General features: G+C 38.3%; 2 protein-coding genes across 2 annotated transcripts; one reads left to right on the top strand and one right to left on the bottom strand.

The window, feature by feature from the left end:
- Nucleotides 1-3,801: 3,801 nt before the first annotated feature.
- Nucleotides 3,802-4,533, bottom strand: LOC147942201 (uncharacterized). The gene has a single exon (XM_087455968.1). It carries the CDS (start codon nt 4,531-4,533, stop codon nt 3,802-3,804), a length of 732 nt encoding a protein of 243 aa, XP_087312094.1.
- An 8,706-nt stretch (nt 4,534-13,239) lies between these two features.
- LOC147942200 (uncharacterized) lies at nt 13,240-13,962 on the top strand. Its single transcript, XM_087455967.1, has one exon. The coding sequence runs from the start codon at nt 13,240-13,242 to the stop codon at nt 13,960-13,962; it is 723 nt and encodes a 240-aa protein (XP_087312093.1).
- The last annotated feature ends 232 nt before the right edge of the window (nt 13,963-14,194 follow it).

Genomic DNA, 14,194 nt, shown 5'->3' with positions numbered 1-14,194 from the left:
TCTAGATGGTCTTTATGATCGAATTGCTAGAAAGGTGGAAAGACAAACCTATCATGATCTTGAAGAATTGTTGCACCTAGCAGTCCAAGCTGAACAACACATCAAAAGGAAGACAGCCTCTACTAACCGTAGTAAGACTCCATGGACACCGCCACCTCAGAAACCTTTAGACAAGGGAAAATCTATTGATGTGGACCAGAGATTTAAAAGAGCTGCACCTGGGGCATCAAAAGTAACCAAACCAAAGAAAGGTAAGCCTACTAACCGAATAGCTCGTGATATTACTTGTTTTAAATGTCAGGGAAAAGGACACTATGCAAGGGAGTGCCCAAACCAGCGAGTAATGATGCTTAAAGCCAATGGAGAGTATGAATCACAAGACGAGGAAGAACAACGTGTTGACTCTGGGGAGGATATTATGGAATATCCAGAGATAGGAGAGCTTCTAGTCATAAGGAGGTCTCTTAGCACTCTTTTTGATCATGAAACAATTCAAAGAGAAAATAGCTTCCACTCTCGCTGCTCAATAAACTCCAAGGTATGTAGCTTAATCATTGATGGTGGTTCATGTACTAATGTAGCCAGCAAGTATTTGGTTGATAAGCTAGGTCTCCAAAAGACAAAGCATCCCCATCCATATCGACTTAAGTGGCTCAATGATGAGGCTGAACTAAGGATCTCCGAGCAAGTCACCATACCATTCACCATAGGCAAATATTCAGATCAAGTTGTGTGTGATGTGGTTCCTATGCAAGCTGGACATCTTCTTCTAGGACGGCCATGGCAATTTGATAAGGAGACTTTACACAATGGCCAAACAAACTACTACACCTTCTCACACAACAACAAGAAGCATACTCTAGCTCCACTCACCCCTCAAGAAGTGCATGAAATGCAACAAACAATGTCAAAGGGAGCTAAGTCAAACAAAACTAATCTTTACATCACACCTTCTACTGTTTTGAAATCAATTAATTCACAGGACAAGGTGCTACTAATGATCTTTAAGGAAGTTTTATTTTCAGGTCAAGAAGAGAAAGACTTACCACCAGAAGTGCTTGAACTATTAGGAAGGTTTAAAGATGTCTTCCCTGAGGAGATACCACCTGGACTACCGCCTATAAGAGGAATCGAACATCAAATTGATTTAGTTCCGGGAGCACCACTACCTAATAGACCAGCCTACCGAGTAAACCCTGAAGAAGCAAAAGAGCTGGAAAAGCAAGTTCGTGATCTAATGTCAAAGGGTTACATTCGTGAAAGCTTAAGCCCTTGTGCTGTACCGGTTCTTCTAGTACCTAAGAAAGATGGAACTTGGAGAATGTGCGTAGACTGCAGAGCAATCAACAACATCACAGTCAAATATAGACATCCCATTCCAAGGCTTGATGACATGCTAGATGAGCTTAGTGGAGCTACTGTCTTTTCTAAAATTGATCTAAGGAGTGGTTACCATCAGGTGAGAATGAAAGAAGGTGATGAATGGAAAACGGCTTTCAAGACAAATCAAGGACTATATGAGTGGTTAGTTATGCCATTCGGACTCATCAATGCCCCAAGCACCTTCATGAGGTTAATGAATCAGGTCCTAGGGGAGTACATTTGTAAGTTTGTGGTTATTTATTTTGATGATATCTTGATTTATAGCACAAGTCTTGCAGATCACGTAAAGCATCTTGAAATGGTGATAAAAGCGCTTAAGGCTGAACATCTCTACGCTAATCTTAAGAAATGCATGTTTTGCACTGATCAAGTTGTGTTTCTAGGATTTGTTGTGAGTTCGCTGGGACTAAAGGTTGATGAGGAAAAGATCATGGCTATACAAGACTGGCCAACTCCAACAACCATTAGACATGTTAGGAGCTTCCATGGACTGGATAGCTTCTATAGGAGATTTGTGAAGGATTTTAGAACCATTGCTGCACCCTTGACATCTGTGATAAAAAAAATGTGGAATTCAAATGGGGTCAAGATGCATTCAATCTGCTCAAAAACAGCCTCACACATGCACCCTTTTTGGTACTTCCTAACTTTGATAAAATGTTTGAGATTGAATGTGATGCTTCTGGTACAGGAATAGGTGTTGTTCTAACTCAAGGAGGAAAACCAGTAGCATACTTCAGTGAGAAACTCAGTGGAGCTGCACTTAATTATCCAACCTATGATAAAGAGCTCTATGATTTGGTAAGATCTCTAGAAACTTGGCAACATTATTTGCTATCCAAAGAGTTTGTTATTCATACAGATCATGAGACACTCAAGCACCTAAGAGGAAAAACTACACTTAAGAAGAGACATGCAAGGTGGCTTGAATTTGTGGAGACATTTCCATATGTGATTAAGTACAAGAAGGGCAAAGAGAACATTGTAGCTGATGCTTTATCAAGGAGACATGCTTTGATCACTACAATGGAGGCTAATGTCATGGGATTTGATCATATCAAAGGTCTATATGTAGAGGATCCAGATTTTAAAGAAGCCTTTAAGGAAACAAGCAAAGCCGCTTATGGGTCATACTACCAACATGATGGATTTCTCTTTAAGGAGAAAAGGCTGTGCATTCCACAAGGATCCATGAGAGAGCTGCTAATAGGAGAAGCACATGGAGGAGGACTTATGGGACATTTTGGGCGAGACAAAACTCTAAGTGTTCTGATGGAGCATTTCTTTTGGCCGCATTTGAAAAGAGATGTGGAAAGGTTTTGTGCAAAGTGCATCACTTGCTTAAAAGCAAAATCCAGGTCACATCCTTATGGTTTATATATGCCTTTGCCTATTCCTAACCTACCATGGGTAGATATTTCGATGGATGTTTTAGGGCTGCCTAAGATCAACAACCGAGATTCTATCTTTGTTGTGGTGGACCGGTTCTCTAAAATGGCGCATTTCATTCCATGTAACAAGACAAATGATGCTACTGAAACTGCTGAACTCTTTTTCAAAGAAGTTGTGCGTTTACATGGAATCCCAAGAACCATTGTTTCAGATCGAGACACCAAATTTCTCAGCCACTTTTGGAAAACTTTGTGGAAAAAGCTAGGAACTAAGCTACTCTTCTCCACCACTTGTCATCCTCAAACTGATGGCCAAACTGAGGTAGTTAATCCTACTCTCTCCACTCTTTTGAGAGCTACGGTGGGTAAGAATCTCCGAAACTGGTTATCTTGTTTACCCTATATTGAATTTGCTTATAATCATGCTAAGCATTCTGGTATCGAATTCTCTCCATTTGAAGTTGTCTATGGTTTTAATCCTATAACCCCATTAGACATCACACCACTGCCCCCAAGCTGTTTAGTCTAGTGCAGAAGGAGTCACCAAAGCTGATTTTGTGAAGAAACTCCACCAAAAGGTTAAAGAGAATCTTGAGAAGAAAAGCGCAAAGAACAAAGAGCATGTGGATAAGCACCGCAAGGAGCTGACGTTTGAACCTGGAGATTGGATCTGGTTACACATGAGAAAAGAGAGATTTCCCAAGGAGAGAAAGTCCAAACTATCACCAAGAGGAGATGGACCATTTCGGGTCTTAGAGAAAATCAATGGTTCTTCTCTTGTTTTGCATGAATCGACCGTTGGGTCATTTGAGTCTTTTATTTATTAGGTCCTAAAATCGAGTCTGTTGTTTTTACAAGTTTAATCCTTTTTATTTGTAATAATTTCGACCCTAGAAGGTCCCCGCTGCTGGATCCTTATATAAGGTCCCTTCTCAGCATTGTAACCTTTCAAGTTTTATGAAATAAAATGAGAGTTGGTCTCAGAAAACCTAAGAAAACTCTCATTTTATTTCATAAAACTTCAGGTTCAGATAGTCAACTCTTGAACTGAACCCTTGAGCTTTTCAACTGAATCCTCATCAGAAAAGAACTTAGCCTTTAGAGTTCCCACTTCACTTGAGACCTCATGATCTCTCTTGTCTTTAAGAACAAAAGGCTGGCCTATAGAGGGCAAGTTGGTTGGGTTGTTGATATCAAATTTCTTGATCAGACCCTCAGCTATATTCAAGGTTATCAGCCCTTCCTTGACATCAATTACAGCTCCAGCAGTGGCTAGGAATGGTCTTCCAAGGATGATAGGGTCTTCCAACTCCTTATCCATGTCTATAATGAGGAAATTAGTGGGAATTCTTGCCTTGCCTATCTTGACTGGGTAATTTTCCATCTTACCAACCACATCCTTATGTGATCCATCAGCTAGACACAAGTAGAAGTTACTAGGCTTGAAGTCAGCATGCCCAAGCTTCTGTGCAATGGAGTAGGGCATTACACTGATAGATGTTCCTAGGTCACACAAGTATTTGTTGAAATGCAAGTAACTGAAAGAGCAAGGTAGATCAAATGGACCTGGGTCTTCAAGTTTGGTTGGAATGATGGCTCCCTCAATCTCCTCAAGATCCTTCTTATCCTGATTCTGAGCCTTCTGCTGTGATATCTCAAGTAGCATGTTTTGGTAGAGAGGGTATGGAGCATACTGTTCTAAAGCAGGTCCTCTCTCTTCTTCTTTGTACTGAATGATAACTTCTTCTTTCAAAGCCATCAATTCCTTTTTTTTCAATTATTTCCCTGAGTTCCTTGAGTTTTTGTTCCTTGAAACGCCCTGGGAATGGTTGAGGAGGCTTGTAAGCAGGGGGATGTATCTAACAGGTTTAACAGCTTCTACAGGATCAGCTCGATCAGCCACTCGATCATGCACTCGATCGTGTGAGTGGTCGAGCACATGGTCGAGTGGTACTCCGTTTTCTGTTTGCTGTGTAAAATCTTCACTCTAAGCCTTGTCTTGTGACAAACCCTCCCCAGCTTGGACTTCACTGTCCTCACTGACAACTTCCTCATAGAAATGGATTGCTTTAGCTGTGAACTCCCTTGGGTTTTGAACAGCCTTACTAGGTAGTTGGTTTGGCTTAGGTGCTGACGTAGAAGCTATGTTGCTCTCCATAAACTTGAGTTTAGAATTCAAACTCACAAACTTAATATTCAGATCATTGTAAGAAGAATCCAGCCTCTGGTTTAACTCAGCCAACTTCTTTGCTGTCTCAAGCTGCCCATTCACTTGTCCAAGTAGCATTTGCTGCATCATAGCTCTTAAATCTGTTTCCTAGCTCTGGTTAGTCTGAAACCCTGGTGGGGGACACATTGGAGCCTGGAAACTTTGGTTTTTCTGCTTGGGTACATAATTGTTATGTTGTTGGGGCTGTTGAGTTGGATAAACTTGGTCTTGTGGGTTTGCCACATTAGTACTTCTGTAAGACAGATTGTTGGTCATGAACTGGTTGTAAGGCTTGAAACCACCTTGATTCTGAACATAACACAACTCAGCCATTTCATTCTCCCCAACTTGAACAGTTGTGTCTTCATTAGCAAGGAAGTGAATGTTAGTTTGTTGACTAAGCAGAATCTTGTCTAACTTGTCATGCACAATCTTCAAATCTTTCTTGTACTTCTCATCCTGGACAGGGATGTCGGTCGAGTCCCCCTCAGCACACGGTCGAGTGTCTGGTCGAGTGTGGTGGTCGAGTGAACTCCCGGACCTTGATTCTTTTCTGCTCTAGCTCCTTTGTCTGCTTCTCTTGATGGCTTCACTCTCCCTCAGCACTTATCCATGCTCCATTGGGTCCTAAATCACCTATTTATGCAAGAAACAATGCAATGCAATGGAAATCTACCCTAATGCATAAACAGCCTTGAAACTACTCAATGATGACCTAACAAGCTAGTAAAACATGCAAAATGTGTAAATAAATTAAGGCAAGACAAGGTAAAATATGTGAACATCAGTTGTTATAGTTTATAGGGTCAGAATGTGTGACATTCCAATGCATTTGACTAATTGTAAGATTTCAGGATGAATTTGGAGTGTTTAGACAACACTTAAACCCGTTTTATCCCAAAAAAGGCTTAAACAGAGAAAACAGGCTAAAACCTAGAGAAAACATTGATTTGAAGCAGTAAACATCTATGTTACTCTTTCTAGGGTAAATATATGTAACAATCCAATGCATTTGACTAGTTATAAGAGTTCGGGTTGAATTTGGAGTGTTTAGACACCACTTTTACCCATTTTGTCCCGAAACAGGCTAAAACCGAGAAAACATTGATTCGAAGCAGTAAACAGTTTTGTTACTGTATCTAGGGTCAGAATGTGTGACAATCCAATGCATTTGTATAATTGTAAGAGTTTGGGATGAATTTGGAGTGTTTAGACAACACTTAAACCCGTTTTATCCCAAACCAGGCTTAAACCGAGAAAACAGGCTAAAACTGAGAGAAAACATTGATTCGAAGCAGTAAACAGCTATGTTACTCTTTCTAGGGTCAAAATATGTAACAATACAACGCATTTGACTAACTACAAGAGTTTGGGTTGAATTTGGATTGTTTAGCCACCACTTATACCCATTTTGTCCCAAAACAGGCCAAAACCGAGAAAACGTTAATTCTAAGAAGTAAACAGCGTTGTTACAGTTGATAGGGTCAGAATGTGTGACATTCCAATGCATTTGACTAATTGTAATATTTCGGGATGAATTTGGAGTGTTTAGACAACACTTAAACCCGTTTTATCCCAAAACAGGCTTAAACCGAGAAACCAGGCTAAAACCAAGAAAAAACATTGATTTGAAGCAGTAAACATCTATGTTACTCTTTCTAGGGTCAAAATATGTAACAATCCAATGCATTTGACTAATTATAAGTGTTCGAGTTGAATTTGGAGTGTTTAGACACCACTTTTACCCATTTTGTCCCGAAACAGGCTAAAACCAAGAAAACATTGATTCGAAGCAGTAAACAGGTTTGTTACTGTATCTAGGGTCAGAATGTGTGACAATCCAATGCATTTGACTAATTGTAAGAGTTTGGGATGAATTCGGAGTGTTTAGACAACACTTAAACCCGTTTTATCCCAAACCATGCTTAAACCGAGAAAACATGTTAAAACTGAGAGAAAACATTGATTCGAAGCAGTAAACAGCTATGTTACTCTTTCTAGGGTCAAAATATGTAGCTATACAACACATTTTACTAACTACAAGAGTTCGGGTTGAATTTGGATTGTTTAGCCACCACTTACCCGTTTTGTCCCCAAACAGGCTAAAACCGAGAAAACGTTGATTCTAAGCAGTAAACAGCGTTGTTACAGTTTATAGGATCAGAATGTATGACATTCCAATGCATTTGAATAATTGTAAGAGTTCGGGATGAATTTGGAGTGTTTAGACAATACTTGAAAAAAAATAGGTTAAACAAAAATAAATATACTTCACCACATATATTGTTTTTTATATATGTGTCCCATACAAAAAATTTCTTAAAAGGTTCTTTAAGTTCCTCTAATGTAAACCCGATTCTTACCATTTTTCAGAAAAAAAAATCTAAAGTCTAATTTAGATTGGAAGTATCTTGAAGTTATCTTCAGGCGGCTTCTCTACCCATCTGTCCAGTTTCCAACATCCAATACAGCTTGTAAATCATTAAAAAAAAAAATACAATCACATTTGCCATACATATCTTTCTTTGTTCTCGTCTATATTAACATTTTTGAAATACATTTTATGTTATGCACTTGAAGTTTTGCTTATTTAATTTGTTTTAATTACAACATTAACCCCTAACGGTTTTCCTAAAATAACATTTCATAGAAACTAAATTAATGGAACTATTTAAATCGACCTAATTTTGTTACGTTTATTGCCATAAAAAGCTTGACAACATCTATACATTTCGAGTTTTCCAAAACAACTCTACCCATTTATTTTTTAATCCCCATAAATAATCTAAATACCTATTTTACTAGATCTTTGAGATTGTATAATCTCTTAAATTTAAAATAGTTATACATTAATATGTATCTCTTAAATCTACACCATATTAGGTATCTCCACGGTTCAAAATATTTAACCAAATTGCTACATCAAATTTATTTTTGCAGAGTACACTTAGAACATCTAAATTGAACATCTATTGATTATATATAATTCCGCCGAGCTATAAATTTAAATTGAAGTATAGCTCGCAAGATTTATAGGCGTATAGATGTTCAAATGTACGTTGAAGTTTAAATTTAGAGCTATATATACATTTTTGAAGTACATTTTGGGTTCTATCCTTTTATTTGTACTTATTTACAAAGTTAATCCCTAACAAATTTCCAAAAATAGCATTACTTCAGATTTTCTTTCCTAAATATTTTATATTTCATTCCACCTTAAAAAAATACACAAACTAAATATGGAAACAGAAATTATGATATATTTAATCACATCTTCTATTGTGTTTCGAAGATATTTTATCTTTGAATCATTTACAAACAAAGAAAACAACAATTTGATTCTCATTTTGTTTTATAATACTTGTGAGCTTTTATTCTTAACGTAAGAATCACTTCGATTCACATTTATTTAAATATTATAATTAATATATACATATAAACTTAATAAAAATTTAAAATATTACAAATATGTAAAATTAAAAAAGTTTAAAATGTTATATAATATGGTTATATAATAGATGAGTTATAAAGAGGACATGTTGATATTAATAAAATATCATTAAATTTGTGCTAATACGGGTTAAATCCTCATTTTATTATTTTTCAACACTATTAATATTAGAATATTTGTTATATAAAATCAAGTTGATTTGAATAAGATTGTGTAAAATAAATAAATAATTAGGAACAATGTGACGTAATCATAATGTATAAATGAGTTCTATGTATTTAGATCCCTTATTTTTTGTTATAATAATTAAAAATCAAAATTGAATCTCAAACACTAAACCAAAAAAACTAAATATAACAAACAAATGGTCATGAAGTATATTACGGGTTAAAAAGTTAATATAATTATTTAGCGGTAAAAACAGCCGGAAAATTTAGTTATTTCTTTATTTACAAAACATTCAATATTTAACAAAAAAAATACAATATAAAATATAAATAATAATAAAATTATATGTATGTGGTGTACCGCGGGTTAAAATCTAGTCTTCTTGAAAGCACTAAACAAATCACGCTTCCTTTTATTTTAATATCTATGATTCTAGATTTAGTTATCTATTATTACCATATTTAATCTTTCAAAATGACTGTATATTTAATGCTTTGATTTTTTTTACACTTTAAATTTGAATATAAAAAATCTTCTATATATTAAAATAGACTAGTAGAGTAATTTGGAAATATTTTTGTCAAATAAATAAAACTAATAATAAAATTAAAGATCATATATAAAAATTATTGTTTTTTTACAACATTACAAATTCTACAAGAGAGACCAGGTTCAAACCTGGATTTAGTGAGAATGCAATAGAGGTGACAATCAGTGGTCTATTTGCTGCTTCTCAAAAATCATAAGATTTAACTATGCGATGCATGGCTCTTACATAGTTATAAAAGAATGGAAGACATTCATATTAAATGCAACACATGGACTATAGTACATCCAACACTTTTAACTTTTTATTGTTCGTAAACCTTGACCATTTGAATCTAGTCATGAAGTCCACGGCGAACCGCTGGTTTCCTGAAGATCGAATTTTCGGCTAACATCCTGCTTCATCCATGGCTGAAGGTAGTTCCAACCATCCTCCTCCTTTTCCCCCAACCCTCCGGACCACCGCCATGTATTTTCCGTTTCTGAATTTACCCCTCTTTCTTCCTTCTCCCCTTCTTCCCCCTCCCAACTCTCCCCTCAAACTACTTATATTGAGCTTGAGAGAGTGATCTTAGCGCTTCCTGCGCATCACAAGTCAACTCTTGTGGCAGTGAATGCCCAGGCACAAGCTATTCTTGACAATTACAATCAATCACTAGCTCAAAACCCTAGATCTGGTAATTGTGCTACAATACCAGAGGGGAAAACTGCTGCTCAAACTGAAGGCCTTCTTTTTCAAACTCATCCAAAGGTAGCTCGTCGAGTACTTGGAATAAATTCGGAAGCAATGGCTCCTAAGACTGTTTCTGTAGCTCCAACAATTACAGATTCTCGAACTGACATTAAAGACTCTTCTTGTTCTGCGGTTGCTGGACTTGTTGTTGACGTAGTAGCCTAGGTCTGACGATGTTTTCGATGAAAGGACTCAAGTGTTGGCTATCTTTGGATCGTGTTTGCATGCACAAACAGTTGACCGAGTGAGTACACAAGGGTCAACCCGATCTAGGTGATCGAGTGACGGGTCGGTTGGGTACTCGGGTTGTACCTGAAATGCAAGACAAACAAATACGAAAGTAAACAAGTCAGTAACTAACCAAAGTAAATTATAGAACTTGATCTAGCAAGTGCTGAAATCCTAAACGTAGCAAATGAAATTCAACCAAATGGCAACGGCGCCAAATTGATAACAGGATTTTCACCCAGGGTATCAATTCCCTATGCAGTTGTAGTACAAAGGGTTATCAATCCAAATGGTTGTTATGCTAGCAGATGAGATATGATCATAACTATGCAAGTCAAGCCAAGCAATAAATGGGGTTGATCTAACAATCCTAAAATGATTAAAAGAAAATAAATAAACAAGAACCAAACAACCTAAGCACTCGATGCAAGCATTCGAGTACAAGATCGGGTGGAGTGATCGAGTAAAGAAGGAAAGAAAGAATAGCTCGAAGGTATACTCAAAGCAGGTGATCGGGTACCTGTTCGGGTAAGGGATCGAGTGATGAATAAAAATGTAAACAATCTAAATATGAAAGCTCCTAAGGATGGGGTAATCGACTCCTAAGTGTTCCTGACCAATATGGATGTCCTACATGCCTCAAGCAAATATTCCCTAGACACAATCAACCTTAATCACTTCCCTACCCAGATCTCATTGCAGAAAACACAAAAGCATTGATGAACGAAAATTGCATTGTATTAAAATATAAAGTAGAAGAGAAGAGTACAGAGTAGAAATCTAAAAGAATAGCAAAAAGAAGTAAAATACATCCTAACAAAGATAGAAAAATGTTTGAGTCGCTCAAGATCTCTCTCAGAAGCTCTCGCTCTCTGGTTTGAGGGTATGCGGCGTGCTAGGGCGAGTGGAAGAAGAGGGGGTTTATATATGGAAACCCATTAACCCTAGCTTCGCAGTCCTGCCCGAGGGTCTGCTCGATGGGGTGCACGAGGATGAGCTCGGGTTGCACTTCGGGTAGGCTCTCAGATTGTTCTTCTTGTTCTTAGATCCTCCTCGATCGGGTTGGTGTTCGGGTTGTTCTTCCTGCTCCATAGCTCCTTTGGGCACATGCTCGGATTTGACTTTGTTTCTTCCCATTTTCGGCTCTTAAGCACTTGTTTTCATCCAAAATATGCAAATGCAAGAATGCAACACCTTAAATGGCCTAAATGTGGATTCCTACACTAAATGACCTAAAAATGCTGAGGTTAGGGTAAAAACAATGCAAAATATGGACAAAAAGGGATGCTTAAAACATGTAAATTAGAGAGTTATCACCTACTCCACTTGTAACCGTTCCAGTTGTGCATCCTCCTCTTGCTACTCCATTAGTAAACCAACCCGTCGTTCTCCTCAACCTCCTGTCCACCATTCAGCACCCGTTCCTAAACCAGACTCGTTGATACCAAAAATTAAAAGAGACGTGGATAAAACTTTGCAGAGATTAGCGCCTGTGAATTACTCACCTGAAGGGAAACCCAGAATTGTCATCCCTGACTCCGTTTTCCAAGAAGGAGCTAAAATTCACAAAGACTTTATCATTTGTAGGTTTAAAGGCTGACTTCCAACTTACATGCATATCCAAAGTGTGATTAGCCACATGTGGGGAAGAGGGCAAAGGCTGGAGGTCCACTTGAATCATGCAAATAATTCTATGTTAGTAAGGCTGCCAAATAAGTATATTCGTACAAAGGTACTGGAGAAGAAAATGTGGTACATTGGTGAGTGCATTTTCTTAGTTGCCCAGTGGGACTCTTTTGGTGGAGCCAATACTGACATGAATGCTATTCCCATCTGGGCTCACCTAAAAGGTATGCCTTTTGACCTGATGCCCCATAAAGGTATAAGCTTAGTGGTTGGTCTAGTTGGAGAGCCTAAGGAAATGGATGATTTTTCCAGAAATTTAGTTAGCATCTCTGAAGCTCATGTCAAGGTGGAAAGGAACTTGAGTGAGCTAGTGGAGAAATCATCACCATTTCTGTTGAATCCCAATGGATCTCACCTACTTGCTCTCACTGTAAGGAAATTGGACATGTAATTAGATATTGTCCTCTTGTTACCCCTTCATGGTCTCATCCTAAGGAACCTCCCACTAATAAGGAGAAGCAAGGCAAAGCGATTGGGAAAAAAGTGTTTGTTCCTAAAGTCCAAAAAGACAAAGAGCATAGTGTTACCCCTATTGATTTGCCCCCCTCGAGAATTGAGGGTGAAGGCTGTTCAGATGTTGTTGGGTCTGCTTCAAATGCTACTCCTATGGCTGACAACTTGGATAAGGGTGCTGATGGTCCTGCTTCACAATCCCACTCCCCTTCAAGCTAGATCACATCTGCTCCTGCGCTGAAAAATGACAAAAACTCGTTTAACCAAGGTATCACCCCATAAAAAGTCTCTAAACACATCTCTTCTCCAACCAATACCTCGTCCCCAATGGATTGCTCTTCCTCCCCTCCACCACCCCATACCTTCGCTAATAACAATCCTTTCGATGTTTTAGCTCCTCTGTCCCTCCCTACACAAACTCTCTCCCTCTCGCCTACCTTGCCTCCTTCAAATTGCCCCTCATCTACCCCTATTGATCATTCTGAACAATCTACTGAACTACCAGTTGGATCACTTTCTCCACCTGGAAATGTGATCAAACAAAGGGATCCTTCCTCTTTTCTCTCTACTGTGGTGAATCTCCCTTCTGAGGGAGAGAAATCCCTTCAGTTTTAACCTTATTTTCCTTCCTAATGTACATACAACCATTTTTTGGAATATTTGTGGCCTAAATGATCCGGATAATCATCGGCCTTTTGCTTCTTGGCTTGCTATACATAAGCCTCTTTTGGTGCCATTATTGAAACCCATATAAAGGAACCAAATTTGAACAGAGTTATGAGCCTTACCTGTCATGGTTGGCATTACAATAGTTATCATTTGGAAGGATAGTTATCATTTGGAAGTCACCTGCTACAATCACAGTTCTGAATCAATCAAAGCATATGATTACAACTGTAATTACTATTCAAGGAGGCCACAGATTCTACTTTACAACAATCTATGCTCCTAACTTAAGTGAAGAACTTACTGAGCTTTGGTGTGATCTCCTATGTCTACAACAGCGCTTTCAGTGGACTCCCTCCCTTGGTTGTTAGGTGGTGACTTTAACCAAATCATTCATCCGGCAGAGCACTCCAATCCTAATGTTGACCACTTGACCTCCCCTATGCTTGAACTTTGTGACTGTCTCTTGCAACTAGAGTTATTCGATTTACGCTACCAAGGCCCCCTTTTCACATGGTCAAACAAGAACCCATCAAACCCTATTGCAAAGAAATTAGACAGAATACTTGTAAACAATCACTGGCTTGCCTCTTATCCCAACAGTGTGGCTTCTTTCCTAGCTCCTGAAATTTCTGACCATTCCCCATGTCTAGTGAACCTAGCCGCTCCTCTTCCTTCTGCTGGCACTAAACCGTTTAATTTCTTTAACTTCCTTACCACTCACCCCCTTTTTCTTTCTACCGCTGAAACTGCATGGATCTTGGCTGGAAATTTACATCCTCTAGAACCAAGTTTGTCAGTTCTGAGTGCAAAACAAAAAACACTAAAACGAGAGTTAAAAACTCTTTCGAAGGAGAACTATTCGGACATTCAAAACAAAGTGAGAGAGACTAACCTTTTGCTTGAATGTGTGAAGGTTCAAGCCATGGACTCCCCATCAAATGATTTGTTCCAAAAAGAAAGAGAGTTGCGAACCAAATGGGAATTTCTCCGCAAAGTTGAAGAAGCTTATTTCAGACAGAGATCTCACATTAACTGGCTGCGTTAATGAGATTTGAACACGGCTTATTTCCATAAAATCAACCAGATCAGAAACGCCTTTAATGCTATCAGGTCGTTCACTTCTCTCTTTGGCATATTGATCGTAGACCCACTGGAAATGAGCAGAATGGATGTAAACCACTTTCAGTCCATTCTTGGCCCTGCCAATATGCAACCCCTTCCCATTTCCACTTCTTGGATATAGGACCTCATAAGCTATCGGTGTCCTTCAGAGCTGA

This window comes from Camelina sativa, chromosome 6 (assembly GCF_030686135.1).
Source record: "Camelina sativa cultivar CO46 ecotype springtype chromosome 6, ASM3068613v1".
Taxonomy (NCBI): Eukaryota; Viridiplantae; Streptophyta; class Magnoliopsida; order Brassicales; family Brassicaceae; genus Camelina; species Camelina sativa.
This window is presented reverse-complemented; position numbering and strand designations above follow the sequence as displayed.